Source organism: Seriola lalandi, unplaced genomic scaffold, assembly GCF_002814215.2.
Source record: "Seriola lalandi dorsalis isolate HSWRI2012SDOR001 ecotype SW California unplaced genomic scaffold, Sedor1 jcf7180002054560, whole genome shotgun sequence".
NCBI classification, from domain to species: Eukaryota; Metazoa; Chordata; class Actinopteri; order Carangiformes; family Carangidae; genus Seriola; species Seriola lalandi.
Genome location: NW_019525113.1, coordinates 21194 through 43386, shown reverse-complemented (window position 1 = coordinate 43386; position 22193 = coordinate 21194). Strand labels below are relative to the sequence as shown.

At 41.2% G+C, this 22193-nt stretch overlaps 2 protein-coding genes across 5 annotated transcripts in view; one reads left to right on the top strand and one right to left on the bottom strand.

The window, feature by feature from the left end:
* The window catches only part of LOC111662237 (MAP/microtubule affinity-regulating kinase 4-like), a 56275-nt gene extending 40879 nt beyond the window's left edge, over positions 1 to 15396 (top strand). For 2 of the 4 annotated variants that reach the window (XM_087176520.1, XM_087176521.1), the window contains 3 exons: positions 1608 to 1886; positions 9015 to 9059; positions 11607 to 15396. In XM_087176520.1, the coding sequence (XP_087032646.1) occupies positions 1608 to 1886; positions 9015 to 9059; positions 11607 to 11940 (658 nt within the window). In that variant the 3' untranslated portion in view covers positions 11941 to 15396. Of the gene's footprint in view, positions 1 to 1607; positions 1887 to 3497; positions 3581 to 9014; positions 9060 to 10751; positions 10855 to 11606 lie in introns of all 4 variants that reach the window. The other 2 variants (XM_087176523.1, XM_087176522.1) reach the window with 2 other exon arrangements.
* A 164-nt stretch (positions 15397 to 15560) lies between these two features.
* Positions 15561 to 21660, bottom strand: ckmb (creatine kinase, muscle b). Its single transcript, XM_023416035.1, has 9 exons — positions 21554 to 21660; positions 19873 to 19985; positions 19520 to 19616; positions 19191 to 19345; positions 18380 to 18512; positions 18113 to 18284; positions 17470 to 17593; positions 17020 to 17209; positions 15561 to 16144 (listed from the first exon to the last, which is right to left on the bottom strand). Exons 2-9 carry the CDS (start codon positions 19963 to 19965, stop codon positions 15966 to 15968), a joined length of 1143 nt encoding a protein of 380 aa, XP_023271803.1. The 5' UTR covers positions 19966 to 19985; positions 21554 to 21660; the 3' UTR covers positions 15561 to 15965.
* Between the last annotated feature and the right edge of the window lie 533 nt (positions 21661 to 22193).

Here is a 22193-nt window from a genome sequence, read left to right as displayed (position 1 = left end):
CCTCAGAGGCCTTGTCAATCTGATGCCATGCCAGAGTGGTTGATGGGACAGACACGTGCATGGACACACGCACACAGACAAATCACACACACACTTACGTTTCGCTGACTAAAATGTACATGACAGTTGTGGTGAAAGTGCACAGAGAGACACTGATTACATGTGTGTCTGTTGTTATTCATAAGCCGTTTATATAAAACCTGCAGGTTCTGCGTATTATACACACAGACGTTAACCTATGATGACACAGATCAAGATGTTTTAGATTGTAGAGTTCTACCTGTGTTTTAATGTTGAACTCTGAAATTCATATAATTATAATTATTCATTTATAATAATTAATGTAAGTCAGTGTCACTGAAGAAATATTTTCATCTTTAGTTAGAAAAAGCTAAAATGTTTTATCTCATGTTTGAGTGCAGGTGTACAACTCGTTATTAAAACTCCAGTGCAGTAGTACTGGCTGATTTGATCACTAATCACTCCTGATTATCTCAACCCACCCATTCAACTCTGTCATGTAAACGACTGACATGTAACGTTTGTTTGCGTCATGCAGAGGAGGGAAAAAAAGCACTTGAAATCTCGCAGGAGTTCTCTGTGTAAAAGCGAGTTCAACATCATTAGTTTCTTTCACTGTTTCTTTTCTTTTCCACTTTTGAACCATGTCACTCTCTCATCCTCCCTTTCTCCTCTCTCGCCATTTTTTCACTCTTCCTCTAACCCCCTCTACCCCTCTGTTCTCTTCTCTACCTACTGCACCTAGCTGCAGCGGGGTGTGCCCCCCCCCGCAGCAAGCTGCAGTAGCCAGCTAGTTCACGTTGATATTAAATGATTTTGCTCTGCAACGGCTGCACTTCAACTTAACCCATCTAATGGTTCTGCCCCACTTGAACCCTGTGTGTGGGTGTTATCTAGAGCGTTATGAAAAGCAGCCTGAGGCCACCAGCCAGCCAGAGAATCAGGGGTGGAGAGGTGTGTGTATGTTTGTGTGTGTGTGTGTGTGTGTGTGTGTGTGTGTTTGTGTGTGTGTGGAGGTGTCACAAAGTGTGAGTGTTGGATAAAGAGAAAAGAATTGGACGAGAGGTAGGGGGGATGCAGACAGATGGGGGGGAGGGGGTGGCTCAGTGGGGAGAGAGAGAGAACGTTTTGGGTCCATTTTTAAAAGATTAGAGGAGAACTGGTGGTTATGATGTGAGGAGCAGCTCTCACTCTCTTACACTGTTACATTTCCTTTGTGTGGGTGTTCATGCTGCCTGAAAAAAAATTAAAATGAATTCAGTGTTGCTTGATTGTAATCATAAATTCAAGGAACACTACTCTTTACACACTTAAAAATTTATTGGGTCAAAAAACTAAACAAAACAAAAGCCAGGTAGTCAGATATCCCCTTTTATGACCCTGCCTGCCATGATTTAGGGGCATATTTGTTAGAAATACACCATGTAACTGGATTTACTCTGTAATGTAAAAAACTGCGAAATGCTCTATAATTCAAGGCACATGTGATTCTTGCACAGTTCTTGCATCTGCCAATAGAAATGATTTTGATTGCAACTATTCTTTCTTTTTTTTCCTCCTCCTCTTCCTCTCCTTCCTCCCTCCAGTACCTTATCCCACCGCCTTCCCCCTGCCTCCCCCTCCACCCACAGCATCGCTGGGGCCTCTGGGGCCTCCTCTTCGTCCTCCACGCCCTCCTCCCGCCTCTCCAGAGGATCCACGGTGAGGAGCACTTTCCATGGAGGGCAGATTAGAGACCGTCGGCCTCCCTCTCATGCTCCCCCAGCTTCCCCTACGCCGTCCCACGATGCCAGCCCGCTGCCCCACGCCAGGACCCGGGCCACGAGCAACCTGCTGAGCAAACTCACCTCCAAGTTGACCCGCAGGTAAGAGGAGAAGCTGGGAGAATAAGAAGGGAAGGAAAGAAAAGAAGGTTTCTGTATAGCCAATTGTTTGTCATAAAGAGAAATTAGATTTGCTTTCGTTCAGAGGGGGGACTTAAGGTGAAGCAGGAAGAGGAAGTATATGTGTTATTGTATGTGATAATTATCACTAATCTTCCAAATGTGGTGAAGTGGTAGCAGACTGTGTGTTTAAAGGCTTGTAACTGGACGGTGTAGCTCTTTTGCTGTAAACCTGTACATGAAGATCATTTAGCTAACTGTGCTGCCTCTCACCGTCTCTTCCTTAACAAGTACTAACCTACCAGCCTTCCTTCTCTAATAATACAGCTTCACAGAAGGCTTCAGACCTTGTCCTTCTTAATCTCAGACCTGGGTCTAATAGTGTTCAAACAGTATTCCTACTGTTTGTTTTACTTGCTGAAATTAGACATCTTGTGTGTGCGTTTGTTTTCTGCCAGCAGCTGTAGGATTTCCTCCTATAACCACCTGCTTCCTACAACATTTTACTATTGAAAATCTGTCTGCGCCTTCCCACAGGAAGGATGAAGGAATGAAATTAAATAATAATAAATAATAATTAATAAAGTAATAGTGAAATAGTAAATAATGTATATGATAAGACATATTCTGAAAATAAGCCTCATAAAAAGTTTTAAAAAGTAAAAATAAAAACATCCAGCATGAGGCAGTATTACGTAAAATTGGATCAAACTACAGCTTGTGTCTTTCTTTATGTTGTTTCCCTTAGAAACAGATACAGACAAACAACTAGTGTTATTGCTGATTGATTTTGTATGTTTAGATTAAGGCTTGTAGTTTCTTTCTTTTAATTTAAGATTACTCGGTTCTTTCCAGGAAACTTTAAATTGAACCATCAAGATGGTGATTTCTAATGTTAGACATGAATGTATCTCACTACCTTAATAGAGAGAGCAGGAGGCAGCAACACAGAGTGGTAACTTGGCACTGGGACGCATACAGTTTACTGGATGGTAATGGATATGATACTCTATCCTGATGTAGTAATGCTGACTGCTTGTTTCCAATAGCAGCAGAGACATTCACACAGTTGTGTCAAGTTCTGCTGGACAGTCACCCAGTCCTGTTGCAGCCCTCTCTCCTAACCAATCACATCTGTGCAGTTGGGCAGTATGTGAAGTTTGAGAAGATCAAATCCAATTGTGCCACTGGTACTTCTCAGTTTCTGTCATCAAGACTTAGTACTGTTAGAAATCTATTTGACCCAGGTCTGCTGATCAGGTGGACACACTCCGTGTCTTTCACAGTCAGTTCTTCTTGGCTGCTTATTGTTGCTTTATCTGTTTGTTTGTTTGATTGTTTGGTTCTTTAACGAGTTTTGCTTTTCCTTGCCAGTCACCTGCCAGTCTTCTCCCCTTCTCTTTCCTGAACTACAGTACACACAGTTTGATTTGTACCTCTTCTACCTGTGCTTCTTACTGTCTGTCATCTCTATGTTGTCCCCCCCCCCACTTCTCTTTCATTCAATGTCTGATTCTCTGCTGTTATTTTTCCTTTTTTTCCATTCCTCTCATCCTCTCTTCATCTCCTTCTCTTCTTCCTCTCTGCTCCTAGGGTCACTCTTGACCCTACTAAACGTCAGAGCTCAAACAAGTCCATGTCGGGCTGCACACTCCCACAGGGGACAAAAACAGTTAGTAAGTCTTCCTTTCCCATGTTTTCTGGCTGCTTCTGTCTGTCTGTCTGTCTGTCTGCCTGCCTGCCTGCCAGTGCACTGTCATCCCCTCTACTCCTCATTCACTGTCTGTTGCAGGTTTAGTTACACAAACATTAACCGAGGTGAAGATACTCTGCAGGCAGGAGTTTCATCCGTGGTTGAGTTAAATTCAGCCTGCAGGATTCTGGCTTCAGGAAAACTGAGCTGTGAACTGGAAAGTGTCTGTTTCTCTAGACATACAAAGTAAATTCAAAATGGTTAGTTTCTCTGTGAATGTATCTTCCATCAAGAAGAGACTCAGGCTTAGAGGGGGTTATTGATAGGAGCTGATGGTATAAATAGAGTCTTCTATCATAGTATATGATTTACAGTATTATGAAATTGATTGACAGTTAAATTGAGAAACAAGTTTTTAGGTAGAATAACCTGCTTCTGGTTAATCAAGTGAAGTAGATACTTGAAAAGTCACAATTCTTTGTCACATAGATGCAAAACTCCAAAAATCCAATATGTCCTTATGTCCTTATTACAATTCACCATGTGTATTGAAAGGGTAGTTATCTCAGTATAAAGAAATTATACACTGTTATACAGTTACTGTCGTGTGTCTGATTGTTTTACATTCAGCTGGTGTCTTTGCCGCTCACTCACCTCAGCCCCACCCTGTTTGTACAAATTTAGGTTTTCTGTCTCCAGTAACTGACAAAGATGGGTTGGGGTCGGAAAATAGAGAAAGCTACAATATGCTAGGTCAGACTTTAAGGAGCCTAAATGCTAAAGCTGAGAACTGGAAAGCCCTGTCCTGGTTCAGACCCAGTTTAATTCTTCTTTATAAAATTTCTTGGGTTGTGCCCATAAAAGTTTAACACAGTTTGTTTCTTCCTATAGAGCAGCTTCATCTCTAAACAATGTGTTTGTATGACTAAACCTCAGATCGGCATCTGTCTGTCTGTGTGTCTGTGTGTGTGTGTCTGGACTGCTTGTGTCTCTGCTGGCTGGGCTTCATGCTGTAGCTCTCATTTCTGGAGCAACAAGAGGTGGACTTGGTTTATTGTTTGATTTTTAGAGATGGCTTTCTTTTTCTACACAGCAGCTGTGACTGTTAGCCACAGTTAGCTCATGTAGCTACAGTAGAAATCAATAGTCATGCAAACACACTGACTCACAGTCACACAACTTTAGAACAAACAACCCTATGAAGATGTGTGCCTGTGAATTTATTGCAGCTCAACTGTACTAGTCTGACTCATGTAATCATCACCACATGTTTGTCCATGCTGTTAACAAATCAGCCGTCCTGCAGCAAGGCTGTGGGATCTCTGGGAGCAGAGACAGGCAGGAAAGGAGGGGGTGGGGCTTTATTGGTGCTTTGTACAAGACAGAGGCAGGGGGTAAAGGATGAAGAGTAGTGATGAAGAGGGAGAGGGAGAGTAAATGACTTCATCACTGTTAAAATGAAGCACTGGTAATTTATAATTGGCCTAACGTGAACAACATGGTACCACCAGATATCCAGTTTGATAGAAAATGTCTCATTGATCTGAAACCTTTAAAAGTACATGTAGTCCTTCAGAATCAAAGAGGCAAGAGAGGCGTCTTTGTAGAGCCAACATTTCGCACCAACATTAAACAAAGGATAAACCTGTGGTCGAGAGACCAGGGTTTTATACCAGTAATAGAGGCCAGAATCCACTGTAAGAATAAAGTGAGACATAATTTTAGCCTCTACTCTGTAATTGTGCTCATGTTTTCTGGTGATATCTGTTGTCAAATGTCAAAAGTTAGGAAATTGATGACTCAAGTAGGATTAAGTTGAGTGAATGTGGAGACAGAAAAACGGTAAATTATGATAATAATAAAATAATTCCCTTCTTAATGCACTGTAGTTACTGGGGCTGCTGCTATAAGGATTTTCATTACCAGTTAATCTGTCGGATTTTCTGATATTTTTTTACACCAAATAGTGTGAAAAAATAACAGAGTTCAAGGTGACGTCTTCAGATATCTAGAAAGAATCGTCTTAAACTATAATATTATATTCAGGTTGCAATCATTGAAAATTAAGGAAACCTGCAAATATTCACATTCAAGAAGTTGGAACAACAAATTTTCATAGAAAATTAATCTAATATCAAAATTGTTGCCAATAAATTTTCCTTTAATGAATCGTTGCAGCTATAGTGTATATATAATATAATACTCTCAGGTAGTGTTGACTGATCTCAGGTCAGATTGTGCAGCACTTTGTGATCACACAGACAACATTCACAGTGTAAAGAGCAGGGAGACGCCGCTGAATAGTAAAGCAGGTACACTGACTACAGGTTAAATTACTCTTTGCTCATAAACTTGGCCTGGTTCAGGTTGTAAAGATTCATGTCTGGGTAAAAAAAAGTGCAGTTTGAAAACAAAACTTACTCTGTATCATTTCAGCCTCGAACTTGTGACATTATAAGTACACAGCATACATCCGAGCCCTCTGCAAGAGCAGATGCTTGTGAGAAACATCTCAGCCTGCACCAGTCATCCTGACTGACTGACCCAGCGTCACTGCCGTTTTAAATCAGGATTAGTTATGTAACCAGGATTTATCCTGCTCTTAAACAGGGATCTTACACAGCGCTCCTTCAAGATACAAGCAGATTGTTCTGTTACTCTGCTGCTAGCTCTGTCTGTCTCTCACCCTGTCTCTGTTCTCATGTCTTCTCTTCTTCTATTCTCTCTCTCTCTCTGGCACTTAATGCTCTACTTCTCTCTCTCTGTCTCATCTGCCACACACACTGTACAGTTTATACACAGTCGCTGGCTCAGAGCACTAAAGTCTGTCCAGTCTTGGTTGGTTTTTCCAACCATGTGATAGCACTTGTCTTGCTCAAGGGCACCTTGGCATCAGTTTCTGAGGGAGGGCCAAAATGTCACTCACTCACTTATTCTACCCAGACAAGAAAGGCAAGCTCATAACTAGATGGGACAATTACAAAACATTTACATAATTACTGTTGTGCTGAGTTAAGACGTGTAATGACAAGAGAGACAAAATGTGGCCTCAAGAGCCTTAAGAAAAAATGACAGGTACATGTTTGTCCAGCTCTTACCGACACACTGGTGCTAAGAGTCAAATGTTCCCAACAGAGTTGAGGTTCAGTGTTCTTAATCCAACAGGAATTCCCCTCCACATATTTGCTGGATAAGTATTAGGATGACATTCATTGATAAATGCTGATGCATATCTCAGTGATAATCTGTGTGGATTAGCGGCATTAGATCTCTCGCTGTAGCTTTTATAGAGAGGTGACGCAGCGAAAAAGATGCGACTCACAGTCTTAACATTTATTTAGATCTGATTAAAGCTACTGCGCTGCAACAGCTCATGAGTCACATCCAGGGCTGTGTTGGAGTAGGTTTCATTTCCAGTAAAAATAATAAAATCTATCAATGAAATTTCACTGCTAGCACCTCCAGGCCAGCCCCAGTTCCTGGAATAGAGATCAGTTTGCCAGGTTGGTGGGTTAAAGCCATCAGTGTACTCACAGGAAATAACAACAGCAGCTCCTGGTGGTGATGAAAGGGAAGTGCAATAATCAGCCCCAAACTCAATAGTATCTACATGACAATGATACCAGGACAAAATATGAAGATCCCACATGTGTTCAGAAAGTTTTCAGACCCTGTCACTCTTTTCACATTTTTCTTATTCTGCAGCCTGATGCTAAAATCATTTACATTCATTGTTTCCCTCATCAGTCTACACTCAGTATCCATAATGACAAAGCAAAAACAGAATTTTAAAGATTTTTGTAAATTTATTGAATTGAAATGTCATATTGACATAGGTATTCAGACCCTTTACTCTGTACTTAGTTGAAGCACCTTTGACAATGATTACAGCCTCAAGTCTTCTTAGGTACAAGCCTTGATTTTCTGCCATATGTCCCTGTAGATCTTCTTCAGGCTCTGTTTCACAGTCAGAGTCCTTTAGGTGCTTTTTTTCAAATTCCAAGAAGCTTTCATGTGTCTTTCTCTGAGGAGAAGCTTTGTCTAGCCTCTGTGCCATGAAGCCTAGATCGGTGGAGAGCTGCAGTGGTGGTTGTCCCTCTAGAGGTTTCACCCATCTCCACACAGGCTCTCTGGAGCTCAGCCAGAATGACCATCAAGTTCTTGGTCTCCTCTGTTACCAAAACCCTTCTCTAGAGTCCTGGTTGTTCTACGCTTCTTCCACTTTAGAAGGAAGAAGGCCACTGTGCTCTTGGGAACCTTTGATGCAGCACAGATGTTTTTGTAGCCTTCCCCAGATCTGAGCCTCGACACAGTCCTGTCTCTGAGCTCTGCAGGCAGTTCCTTCTTCTTCATGGATTTTGCTCTGCTATACATTGTCAGCAGTGAGACCTTCTATAGACAGGTGTGTGCCTTTCTAAATCATGTCCAGTCAGTTAAGTTTTCCACATGTGGACTCCAATCAAACATCTCAAAGATGATCAAGAGAATGGGAAGAACCTAAACCTGAGTATCGTAGCAAAGTGTCTGAATACTTCTGTCAATGTGATATTTCAGTTTTTCCTTTTTGATCACTTTTCTTTGAAAAATTTTCTTTGTCATGATGAGGTATTGAGGGTAGATTGATGAGGGGAAAATTAACTTAAAAGATTTTAGCTTCAGGCTGCAACGTAACAAAATGTAAAGAAGGTGAAGGAGTCTGAATACTTTCTGAATACTTTCTAAATAACAAAAAGATATAACATTCACCCAAATTTGAACTGTCATGAGAGATGTTAGGAACATTAGTGGCATCTGTGGTGCATGAAGTTTAACCAGCCTGTTAGTCTATCTCATGTGATCACAAACTAGATATCTAGGTTTCAGACTGATGCTCAGATCAGAAAAAAACTATTTGCTAACATCGCTTTGTGTGTTTGTAAATTGTGATTATGCATGAGATGATTAATCAATGAATCTAGAGAATAATCAGCAGATGAATCAAGGTGTTGTGTTTTAATTCGTGCATTTGTGATTTTACCTGCATTAGATTTGTATGTGTGTGACTCATGTGTGGCCACCACTGCAACACACACTGTATCTGCTGTCTGTCGAGCCCTGACAGTCTGCTCTGGATTCACTCATTCTACGTCTGTTTATCTCCGTCTCCTTTTGTTTCCGTGGTGACTCTGACATTTTGTTGTTTCACATCCATCCAGTGTAGTGAGTGTAGGCCGGTAATGATCCATTTGTGATTTGAGGATGAGTTGTCATGTTCTGTGTCGTTGACGTGGATTGATAAGCTGTGCTGCTGATTGTCGCATTAAAAGAGGAAGTGGGGGGAGGGGAGGGGGGCTGAAGGGGAAAGGTGGGGGGGCGGGTTTGTGTGAGAACATGATTTGCCAAATGATTCCTAACAGATACGTTGTCTTCTTCTTGAGGGTCACAGACGAACCTGAGAGAATCAGCAGATCTCCGGTCACAAGGTGAGTGATAATTTACATTCTTTCAACTCTGACAACCAAATCATCATTACAAGTAGAGCCAAGAGACCAATATATCAGCATCGGTTTATATATATATATATATATATAATTAACAGGAAACTGCAGCAGAGAAATGTCATAACTAAAACAGTGACACTGTTATATAGTTTGTCCAGCAGAGAGCGATACTCACTTAGTACCTATCTTCATCACTATTTGTTAAAATCACAAATCTAAGGGATCTACATCAATGTTATTAGTTTATAATATGTGTTTATGTGAAAGAAATTACTGTAGTATCATCCTCAAAAAGTATCTTAAAATGTATTCAACAGTTTAGCATGTACTGAAATGATGCTGAACCTTTAGTTAACTTCTCAACGAGACAGTTTGTCTAGCTCTCTCTGAGAATATTATTGCTTCAGTTAAATCTCTGTTTGACTGAAGAAAATTCACTTTGTACAATTGTATATAATAGTCAGAATTACTTTAATCTCTCACTATGATGCATTTAAAAAGATTTGTTGTTTACTGTATGCGTAGACTTATATACTGTCATTGATGGTTTAACCAGTACAGGATGTAAAATTAATTTCGAGCAGGGAAACATTTTGCTCACAGTGCAACAGTGAATGTTGTCGTACTGATGTGTGACCATGACTGGATTTTTTTTTTTTTTTTTGATCAATTTCTAAACACCAGATATTTTTATGGGGTGTTTTGCATGAGCCAACAGGGGAGCTGTTGATTAAATATCCAGCACAGAGCCTGAAGCATGCTACTCACATGTCAACACCCATTTTTCTCTTTCATGTGGTGAAGACGTGCAGAAATACGTTTATGACAAAAAAGATCTGAAATTTTCTACCCAGAGAACCCAAACTGTCATTTACCTACATAAGTCTCAAAACGGATAAATGCATGTAAACTTCTCCATCCTACATCTTGTGAAACCAAGATCCAACCGCTGATCAACACCAATAACTTAAAATTGCTATAAATATTTAAAATCAAACATCAATACCCACCTGACCGATATTCACTATGTATCTGTAACCCCATAGCTGCAGACAAGAATGAATGATTGATGACTGAATCATATATACTGATAATTGAAATAAAAGAACTAAGATTTTTTTTCTACACACAGAGAAATTATTTCTCTTAAATTTTCTTCACAAATATGTTTAACTCCACGTTAGTGAGCATTTCTCCTTTCCCAAGATCACCCATCCACCCGACAGGTGTGGCAGATCAACATGCTGATTACACACGATTACTGCACAGGTGTGTCTGGGCTGGTCACAATGAGAGGCCACTCATGTAAAATGGGAGTAAAAAGATTATCTGAGGCAACAGTTGTTATTTTGGTGACAAAATAATAGCTTTTCACTATGTGTGGAAAACAACCACAACAATGTGAAGAGAGAAAGCTAAGTATCTAACTTTATCATTACTGCTGCAACACTTTGATTAGATCAAAGCTTAAAGGCACAGACTGTAACAGAACTTAACCTTTGTATTTTTTAATCACTGTAAGTCATTGTTGGTTTCGTCTGTGTGTTAGTGTGTCGAAGGCTAAACTAATTTATGAAAAAGCATTTTCAAGCCTTGTGAAACCAATGAAACCAGGATTATACAGGTGGTATTGACCTCCTGTGCTCTGGTTGTATATATACTGTATAATTTCAGGGTTATCAGTCTCAGCTTATCGGTATGTTACTAAAGGTGTTGCATACTTCCTCTCAGCCTCAGCTGCTCCAGCCCAGTGTCAGTCTCAGGTTAAAAACAGCAGGTAAACCAGTAGCACCAGTGTAACACTAGCTGACAGACTGTGGTGTGACCGTAGATGCTGAGCGTGGCTCCTTGTGGTAGATGATCCTGTGATGTCTGATTTAAAGAAAAGAAAGAAATAATGTTTTCATGATGCAGTTGTTGTGCTTTAAAGCAAGTTCTCTAACAAAATAAATATTATTGTATTAGTATTTTATGACTTTATCTTTATAGTTTGCTATTAATTATATACATTTTATATAAACTTCCATTGAAGAACATAATACATGAATAATAAATCTGAGGTAGGTGTGATTTGCATATTCCTGTTGTTGATGTATATCCACTGTAGTATGAATAAAGACATGATGTTAGGCTTGAAAATACACATTTACCTGTTTTTACCTGTGACCTAGGTACTGTAGCAAACTGTCAAAATCCAATGATGCTGTATTAATTCTTTTTTCTTCTTCTCCCCTTCCCCTGACCATTCATTCAATTACATTCATACATTCACTTGCCTGCACTTGTCTCTTAACACGTCCATCTCACTCAAATACCCAACACATTTACTCCTTTATTCTTAACTCTGTTTATTCATGCTCCTGTATTTCTATCGGATCTCACCCCTTCTTTAACTATCCCACATTTATCCCTCTCCTCATGCAAACATCTCTTATCAACCTCACTTTGTCCCTTCTGCTTTAAACCTTCATACATGTCCTGGTCCATCCCTCACTCGCATCACCCTTCCCTTCCTCTCCCCTCTTCCAGTCGCCATCTATCTGGGCATCAGAAAGCGGCCGAGCCCCGGACCCCCCGATGCGGCTGGGATGTGAGGGTGCGGAGCCCTCGCGACCCGGCCGAGGTGGTGCTAGCGCTGCGCGAAGCGGCGCAGGGCTGTGGCTGCCAGGTCCATCTGGCCGGGCCTTTCCTCCTGTCCTGCACCCACGGAGCAGCCGGCGCCCGGGTGGCTTTCGAGGCCGAGGTCTGCCAGCTGCCCAGCGGGCTGGGCCAGAGCAGCGGTGTGAAGTTCAAGCGCCTGTGGGGGGCACCGTTAGCCTTTAGAGACATCGCCACCAAAGTGTCCAAGGAGCTGGAGCTCTGAGATCGACAGGAGGCGGGGCAGGTCGATGACGGACAGGACAGGTTAATTAACAAGGAAGGATGAGAAGGAGGAGGAACAATGAGGCAGACACCACCCCTCCTCCTCTTCCTCCCTGGGCTCCACCTCATTTGATGTGGCTAGCGATGCCTCGCCTCCGCCAAAGACCCTCTTCCTCTGATGCCACCAATCACAGCCAGACAAATGGATGCACAGACACGGATAGACCGCCATCGGCAGACTTATGATGACCCTTGACCTTGGAGCTGTCAGTGACCCACGACTCCTGCTTAAAACGCGGCACCACCCCCACATTATGTGAGCCCATGGGGTTAAACTTTTTTTTTTTTTTTCATGATTTCATATTTGATGTTGATAAGGATGGTGTTGCTGAGAATGATGGAGACTGATAATTTGTTGTTGTTGTTGTTGTCATTGTTATTCCTGTTGTACCATAATTGTCATCATTCCTTTTTAAAGAGCTGCTATTTAAAGAAATGTTTTAATTTTTTTGTGTATTAAGTTTATTTTCTTTCTTTAATGCTTTTAAAATGGGCAGAACTTTGACATCTGTTGTCGTCCTCTGAAGCAGACGTCACATATTTAAGGAGTGAGGGCGCAGTCTGACCTCCGGCCTCCAGAGGGAGACATGCAGAAATGCAGACACTTGTGACAGACTGAATGAAGCACCACAGCCTCTCTGCCCATCCATTGACAAAGCCCATTTTATTGCTCAGTTGGGATTTTGATGTTTGTTTGCACCATTTCTGGTAAGATGTTGTCTTCTCTGGCAGGTGAGCAAAGCTGCCTCATAACACAGGACTCAAGCTGAAATGTTGACCTTGAGAACCTGGTTTGAGCTCAGGCTCTGCTCCTTACAGATACTCAACTTCTGCTCCTCACCACCTTTCTCAACAAGCAAAGTCCTTTCAAAAAATTAAAAATTATATTTTGTTGGTTTAAAGCGCAAAGTAGAATTTTAATTTTATGTCGCAACAGAATGTCGTGGCCGGATTTGTAGTTTCTTATCTGGAGTTGGATGTACACAAGCAACAAGAGCCACTTCATATTATTGCATCTAAAAGTCTCCACTCAGGAGCTTTAGTTTATGTACATTAGAAAAGAAGTTTTTTTTCAGCCAATCAGAGACTAATATCCTATTTAACTAACATCAGCTCAAGTAAATCAAGTCAACATTTAACTAAACTACATAAATTAAACTACATTTTCACCCATAAGAAAATTAAATTTTCCTCAGCACATATCGAATCTGTGCCACAAATGCTAAAAAATCTAATTTTCTGAGCAAATACTGTACATCTGCTGCATTAGATTACAAGTCAAATAGTATGGCATCCTAGTTTTTATCTCGTGTAATGGTAATTTAACACTGTATGATACAGAAACAACAAAAAAAGCTAATTTTTAATCCTCTTCCTGCTAGGTCAGTGCAGATATAACTCAAAAACCTGATCCAACATGATGATAAAGACTTTTCTTGTTGGTATTTGGTCAAACGTTAAACAGCCACAGATTTCTGTTTAGTGAAGACAGTATATATTTTTGTTTGTTCATTATAATTTGATCTCTTCTTCTAAACCCCCACCCCACACACACACACACACACACACACACACACACACACAGTTACTGTAGCTCAGCTGGTTTAGAGTATATGGAGGGTTCACTGATGTGCAGTAGTTACTCTGGTAGCACCTGGGATATAACTGTCAGGATGCCTTCGCTTCCCTCAAGTGTAGTGCAATACAGCCACAAAGCCAAGAATTAAGACTTGACAAAGCATTGTGTAAGACTTAATAGGGCTCCTTGTTTTGATTTATTTTTTTCATTTTTTATATTTCTGATTTATTATTAAAATTCGTTGAGCACTTTTTTTTTCTTTTTAGCTGGGATCACATTGTACTGTTCTGCCAGAGTTTTTAATTCATCTGCTTTTTTCTTTTATTAAATTGTTAAAAAACACATTGTTTGATACATTTAAGGCCTACTGAGGTGAATAATTGACACTCTGAATGCCTTTCTTTCTTTTACTTACATGTACCTACCCACAATGGTTTCTTAGCATCATTCACTTAAGGTTTCCAGGCAGAGGTGCCATTTGATTCCACTGATGCCACACTCATATCAAGGAAATGGATAGAAAATTACCAAATTTCTGAAAAATTCTAAATGGGGATTTGTCTCCTCAAAGTTTTGTCAGATTTTCTTTCGCCCAATATCACATTTGTTTTGTGTTTTTAACCTCAGCAACACTTTTGATATGTAAACTGTAGATTTTCCCTCAGTTGACCAATCAGACGAGAGGTGTATGACTGTTGAACCAATCAGATCCCATTATTGCTGTAAGAGGTGTATGACTGTTAACCAATGAAACTCCTGCTTCATCAAACCAGTGTATAATTTAAAAGCTTGTGACGTGCAGTCATGAGGCAGTGGTGTCGGACAAATGTGACCTTGAATTACCTTTTCTTTTTCAACGATGCCTCCGCCAAACAATCTTGTTGCAGGAAATATGGTCACAATCTCTCCCTCTGTTCCTGAGTGACAGCACTGAATAATGGTCAAAGTCTGATGATGTCACAGTGAAGTTGACCTTTTCAATATAAAATGTCATCACTTCATCCTGTTAAATTTGTGTTAGATTTCTGTCTTTAGTGTATACATTTTTGAGTTATGTCCAAAAACATGTTTTTTGAGGTCACAGTGATGATGTCCTTTCACCACCAAATTCTAATCAGTTTCCCTTTGAGTCCAGGTGAATGTTTGTACCAAATTTGAAGAAATCCCCTCAAGGTTTTCTTGAACTATTGCGTTCACGAGAATGGGATGGACGGACAACCTGACAACATGCTGTCACTGGGCAGAGGCATAAAAACAATTTGCTGCTCATCACAGAGTAAATCAACAAGACTCATCCATCATGTGTTGCTGCTTTAACACTGACGACTCCAAAATCAAAAGGTTGTTGTACTTATATTGTAACTCTTTAAAGCCAAGCAATTATAACTTGTTCCTTCAGCATCTAACAAAACACTGATATGGAAATGGAGAAGTTGGACATTACAGCAGGTTTGTGATCTTTTCGGCTGTAAGGTCGACATGTTTATCTGTTCCATGGGAGATTTCAGCTGCAGCACGTGTCCACCACTGTCTGAAAATGTGAAGCTGTGATTTAGGGCTAGTTTTAGCAATTTCTTCTTTTTTTTTTTTCTTTTTTTTTGTGTACAACTGGGCCTCACTCTCTGAACCTGTTCTCTAGATACAGTTAGGGCCATGCTTTAAGGCTACAGTTCTGTTGTATAGTGTGTTTGAAGCTGTCACTGTTATCAACAAAACTTAACTTATGGGCTGAATTTACGGAAATGATCGACCTGCAATCCTGCATGTCTCCTAGGAAATAATGTGTGACACAAAAATAAAGACTTTCAACCTCTTTAATATTGGATGTCTATTTTTTTCTCAGAAATGGACTTAATGGATTTGATGTCGTGTGTCCAGTCAAAACTAATATTAATATTTAACGATGGTGTTTAATATTGTTAACGTACTGTATGTTACTGAGTACTCTGTGTATTTCCCATAAAGAAAACAGAGACAGAAGGTTTGATTGTTACATGGGGCATATTTTAATTGTCCAGTTATATTTTGCAACCAAAAAAAAATTTATTTTGGTGTGTATACATAGCCATGACCAGACTATGCATGGATTGATCCCAGGATGTTACAGAGAAGATGGGGAGAGCGATGATTAAAGTGACATGAGCTTAGAAAGAGGAGCAGAAGAAAAGGCAGGAAAGGAAAAGATGAGTAAAGTTAACAGAAGTAAGAAAGGAAGAAAAGAGCAGAGAGAAAAGTGGAGCGTCCTTTTGACGGAACGAAGTAAGCAGAAAGTAGCCAGTTGGCTAAGACCAGTAAGATAACTTTACAACAAGGCTACCCGTTCATTTTTTTGTAATATAAAAAAAACAAACACAGACAGTCATTCAGTCATTGGTTGTCTGTTCAGTTTACTTCTGGGCGGGGATCATGCCATCAATGGACTCTCCCTTCTCCAGCTTCTTCTCCATCTCAACCATCAGCTTGACACCGTCAACCACCAGCTGGACCTGGTCCACCTCGGAGGAGCCCAGACGGTCAGCGTTGGAGATGTCGAACACACCACCCACGGAGGCTGTGTCCACACCACCTGGAGGAGAAAGGGGGAGAAGAATAAATCCACCGTCAGGAGCAGCAGTAAGAGGAGAAATGTACTGTGGCCTAGAAACAATGTAAATACACTGCTCAGCTCTTGTCTTAAATGCCTTCTATAAGTTTTTATGTCTTACTGATTTAAGGCCTTCTATGTAATCACTTATTTCATTTTAATAATCTATTATTTTATTATCGTTCCATGTCATTTTAATGTTTTTTATTTCTTATGTTCATTTTATCTCTTTTCATGTGAAACACTTGGTGCCTGTCATTTCTTTGTTTTAAGGCACTTTGTGCTACATTTTTTGTAAGAAAGGTGCTACACAAATAAATTATTATTATTACCATGGTAACAGTCAGTGACACCCGCGCTGAGCAGTAGCATCCAATAACAAAAAAAGGGAAAACATGGCTCATAGATATACGTCTTAATTCATCCGTTGCACAAAGCAGTTTAGTTCTTGACTACCTTAAAATGGACTGTGGTACAATGAATTCTGGGTAAATTAAGACTTTTTTCTACACAAAAAAATGGCTGACCGAGAAATCACATTCAACCGCAGCAGAAAATGTTACAAGGATGTTTGCTTGGACTTTTTCTTGTTGGATGCTACTGCTCAGTGCAGATGTCACTGATTGTTACCAAGGTAACATTGGTCTTAGGTCTGAGTTAGCCTGTGGGTAAGGTGTCTAATGTTTTTGAACAACACATGGACACCTATTGGTTGCCATATACTTTCTGTTAATGTTTTCACCAGAAACTCCAAGTTAGCCTGTTAGCTATGGTAGCAGTTTCTCTAAGCTCCTCTGAAAATGCCAATCTGTCACTAGCTTTGAGACTGGTCCTTGATATAGTTTTGAATTCAGTACCTGTGCCACGCTTCTGCAGACGCAGCCTGGTCAGGATCTCCTCGAACTTGGGATGTGTGCTGAGCTTGGCCAGCTTGACGTGCACGCCACCACGCAGGCCAGTTCCCAGGTTGGAGGGGCAGGTCAGGATGTAGCCCAGATGCTCGTTCCACATGAATCCGTGGTTGTGCTTCTTGAAGATAGCCTCAATCTGACCAGCAAAGAGGAAAGTGAAATGAGAAATGCATCACAGTTCAAATATAACTATGTGGATGTCACTAAGTGCTAACTAGATCTGTCTTTTATTAATGACAAAATTAAACATCATGCAAACAAGGTTCTGAGAAAGCAACCACAAAATTCGTGACCTGGCTTTAACTCTTGTACCCACATTCCTAGTTGAATCGTGCTCAAGTGTTTGCATAACTATATGATTATGTGAAAGCATGCATGGATGTTTATGTGTGCTACCTTCTGCAGGCCAGTGCAGAAGCGCTTGAAGACCTCCTTCATGTTGCCTCCCTTCTGCATGGAGATGACACGCAGGTGATCTTCCTCGTTCACCCAGACAAGGAAGGTCTTGTGGTCATTGTGCCTGGAGCAAGAAAGTCCAGCTCAGTTTCACACTCAGTTTACATTCAGCAAAAAAAGTTTTGCAATTTTGGTAAAAATGTGATGCACAGAAACTGAATGATATGTGTCAAAACATTAAGTGTGCAAATGTGAGTTATGTGACCCACTGAGCTGCACAGTGGGGGATATACAAGATGACACCCCACTTACGGTGGGGGTGGGGTAGTGAGCTGTGGTATTCATGACACAATTAAACAGATGTTTGAAAACAGGAATAATGAGGACTGTCATATCAGGGCCGTGGGAGACAGCGACAGATGGTGAAAGTTTTAAAGGTTGGCTTGGGAAGACCATATGGGAGATTTTAACTCAGAGGAGGTTGTTTGTGTTTTGCTTGTTTGATTGTGAATAATTGTGTCGGCCAACCGAGTCTGATTTTATAGTTGATTATGGCACATCCTTGACCATCTTTTCAGCATCTAGTCTGATTAGTAATCAGATTTTCTATTTCATTTCTGTTCTGTGTGTCTGTGCTTCTCACCAGATGCCTCTGCCGTCGGGCCAGTCACGGGCCATACCAGCGCAGGTCAGCAGGGGGGACACAGGCTTGTCAAACAGGAAGTGATCAGCGATCAGCTGCTCCTGCTCAGCGTCGGTCATACCATCAAGGGGGTAGTACTTTCCCTTGAACTCACCCTCCAGGCTGGCCAGAGCTGAGAGGAAGGACGGGGGAGAGGAGTCAGTTTCTGTCACTAATGTGTGTGTTCTTCAGTTAGAGTGGTATTAGTGTCAATAGTTTGATACTCACCCTCAATGGACAGCTTCTCAATGGCTCTGCGCTCTCCACGGCTGTTGTGGGGGGGCAGGGTGAATCCCTTGATGCTGCGGCCGGTACGGACACGGCTGGACAGCACGTAGTTGGGGTCCAGGTCATCACCACCCTGAGCGATGGCACACAACAGACACATTATTACTGTGTTGTAGCCATTGTTTTACACTCTTGTTTACAAACTAACTTGCCTCACCCATGGGTGGTTTTATAAAAGTTCACATATTTCAGTTTTTAATTTGAATATTGAATATATAATATAATTGAATATTGCCCACGGGAGATGTGCCGTCTCGTTTTGAACAGACATTAAAACAGAAATAAATACATAAAGAACTGGAATAATAAGACCAGACAAAATAACACAGTCAAAGTACTGTGTCTACCTATAAACTAAAACTGAAGGTAATTACAATAAAAACAAGAACAAATACATTTTAGGTTTGTTCCAGTCTTACAGTGATTTGAATCAAAAAGCACACAAAAAAATCTCCCAGTTTCTGTAGAAATTATAGGCCCAGTAAAGCAAGTGTGTTGAGTGGATAGATGATTTACTTCACTAAGTTGTGATCATATGTTAGTAGGATATATTAAAGCTTTTTGCCTCAAAAAAAATAATTTAAAGAATGTACTGTAAGAGTATTTTGGGTGAATGGCCAATGGTAAACTTAACCTTGAAGTGATATATCCTTAACAGTAGTTTATTTTAGACAGTCAATAAATTAAAGGCTGTCAATGGCCAATTTCCTTTCCTTTAAACAATCCCATCATGCATGTCTTCTCTCCTCACCTTCAGGTTCTCGAAGTTCAGGTCGGTCTTATGCTTGTCGGTGGGTTTGTATCCGCCATGACGGTCGGAGATGATGGGGTCCAGCAGATCCTTGAAGACCTCGTAGGACTCCTCATCACCAGCAACGCAGCCCACGGTCATGATGAAGGGGTGGCCTTGGGAACAAGAGGGAGGATGAGGAAGATGGTGTCACCTTTACTGTAGTGATAAACAGATGCTAGCAGAGTTGGATTTAGAGGCCTTTCTATAAACATAACATAATGATACAGTGTTTGCTTGAGTTAATTCATGCCTCCTGAAACCCTGGCTGACGACTCGTTCGTTCTTACCAGGGTTGTCAACACCGGTCTGGATGACGTCATCCACTGTGAAGCCGCTGGGGGTGGACTTGCTCCTGAGCTTGCCGTAGATGTCCTTGGTCAGCACCTACAGCAAATGACACACAGTGCAGGTCGGTGATTATACAGTCACATGACTTTAACACTCACAAATTGTAGGGGGTTCCAAGAGCAGCTAAAAAATGCTTCAAGTGACTTGTCTATTCTGAGGTATATTTTTGATTTGCTTTGCTTCGAAGCACAGTGTCAGAGTAATCTGGGCGGGTCCTGGGATCACACTGACACGTGCCTGTGTGTTTTGGGTGTGTGGCCATGAACAGACAACATCAGAGCAGGATTTGTACCTTGGCCATGTGGTTGTTGTGCAGGGACAGATCAGGGAACTCATCGTCCAGGGAGAACTTCATCTTGTAGTCGTTGTGGCAGTTCTTTGCCATGGCTGCGATTCTTACTCCGTCTGAGAGGAGACAACAAAGAGAGGACAGGAGGTTATTTCTCACAATCTGCATTGGTTGTGATACTTTGTAGTAATTGTACACAGGGCCAGGCAGTATTAAGTCATTCTTGTGTTCAGTCAGATGAATATTATAGAAGCAGACCTGAAAAAGGGATTTTGTAGTTTTACTATTGTTTTTGTGAAACCTTAATTAAAGTTTATTTGTTGCATTAATGTAACAAAACAACCTGAAACACAACACAGTGATCTGATGAATACCATATTTCTTGTCTGGTATTTCTCCAAGTTTTTCAAGGGCTGTGTCTACGAGTCTTCTGGTGAAGAGGAGACACCTTCTCATTCTCTCTTTCTTTCTTTCTCTTTCTTTCACTCTCTCTCTCTCCTCTCTATATGCTTCTCTCCAGTGTTTCCTGCCTCTTAGTGCCTCAGCACCTGCACCCTCCCCCTTCACAGCCAATATTATTAATAGTCTGACTGTGCTGCCCCCTGCCACTCCCCCTCACCCCCTCCCCTCCCTTTGACCTGCACCCTCCCATCTCTGCGGCGAAGCTACAGTCTCCAGCTCATTATGATGTCTGACTTTCTCTCCGCTGTCACTCTGTTCCCTCTCAGAATAACCCTAACTTAGTGGCCGGACAACTGTCCAATACAAAGTGTAGCATGGTGACTTTTGTACGACACGCAATAAACTTTTAAATTACCTTATGTTTGTAATACTGAAAATAACTATAAAACATACTAATGCTCAAAAATGCAAGTGGTTAATTTAGTAATTTTTCTAAACTCAATACTATTTAATCCTTGAAGTTTTAAGTGAACTGAGAAAGCCTCTTAAAGAAGGAAAAATATTTCTGTATATTTCCACTCCAGCACTCATTCAGTTCTGTCTTAATGATCCAGTAACTAAAGTCAAATTACTTTGCACTTAGACACAAATGTTTAAATGCAAAGCAGGAGCCAACAGAGCTGCAGCTGCAAAACCAGTCAGAATAGACATGTGGGGTCGGGAATAGATTTACTAACCACCAGCCGTCTTTCTGTGTCTATTTCCAGGTTGAGCTCTCCTTCTGTCAGACAGAGGTCAAAGCTCAGTTTCGTCAGTTGCTCAAGGTGCAGATGAGTGATGACACCTGGTACACTGAAAGGTCAAAGCTCGTATGCCTTGTGGATGGCTCCACAAGTTCCATGACCAAATCAAGCACTCCTAAACTATTCACAGACACCTCGAGCCTGCCCTGCTGGTGTCAGCAGCAGCTGATAGATAGTCACAACTGTTTCAGTGACACTACACTGCCATACTCTCAACTATCCCTGTATCAGCAGACAAGTGGTACCCACATCCAAGAAAAACACAGCGTCAAGTCTTTCAAAAAACAAAAAAAAAATCTAGGTTTCAGGCTATGAAGTGCACTCAGAAGAATGATCAAAGTAGGTTTTAGTAGTTTCCATATCAGGAAGAAATGTGCAAAACTTCAGAGGAATCCAAGAAGAGAAAAGGTTTTCATAGCTCCAGAGTCCACCAATGGAGGAATCTGTCTGACAGATATTTGTTGTTTTTGCTTTTTTACCTGCTTAGGAGAAAAGAAAAAGAAAGAGGTAACAGATCCCGGGATCAGATCCTGTCCACCAAATGTAGGGGTTGCCCAACTCCTCCAGGTGACGGACATAAGCATTTATACCCAGACCTCTGTCCCTATTGGCTGACTGGGCTTGGGGTTCCCTCATCTCATTGGTCACAGGGGGTCATCTGTGCCCGGGTGAGTTTCTAAAAGGCAAGAACGAACATCACACAACACTCGAGACGAGAGACAGGGCAACAGCTGCAGCTGCCCGGCCCAACCTTTCACCCTCAGCCTGCTCGAAGCAGCTCTGATGGTTCGGACTATAGACATGCATGCACATGTCTTGTACTGAGTTGATGAAGCAGAAGAACTTGAATATAAAATAACCACTTCGTCTTAGATTACATCATAGTAATAGTCAAGATTACAGACTGAATTTCATTGAGCCGTGGCCCTCTCTCCTACCAATTTGCTAAGGTGTCTGCAAGTGTGAGTTTAAGATCCGTGTTACTGCTCCCTGTGTGAAATTTCATGTGGTGATACAATTGATTTGGCAAGTCAGAGGAAGGAAAACACAAAGTCCATACACTGGAGTGTGTGTGTGCGTGTGTGCGTGTGTGCGTGTGTGCGTGTGTGTGTGTGTGTG

What these genes read in the sequence shown, in the direction of transcription:
- ckmb (XM_023416035.1), bottom strand. Translation starts at nt 19,965, where the DNA reads ATGGCAAAGAACTGCCACAACGACTACAAGATGAAGTTCTCCCTGGAC. An exon ending in TCTGCACTGGCCTGCAGAAG is followed by an intron (nt 17,210 to 17,469) that starts GTAGCACACATA and finishes TTTGCTGGTCAG; the next exon opens with ATTGAGGCTATCTTCAAGAA. An exon ending in TCTGCAGAAGCGTGGCACAG is followed by an intron (nt 16,145 to 17,019) that starts GTACTGAATTCA and finishes TTTCTCCTCCAG; the next exon opens with GTGGTGTGGACACAGCCTCC.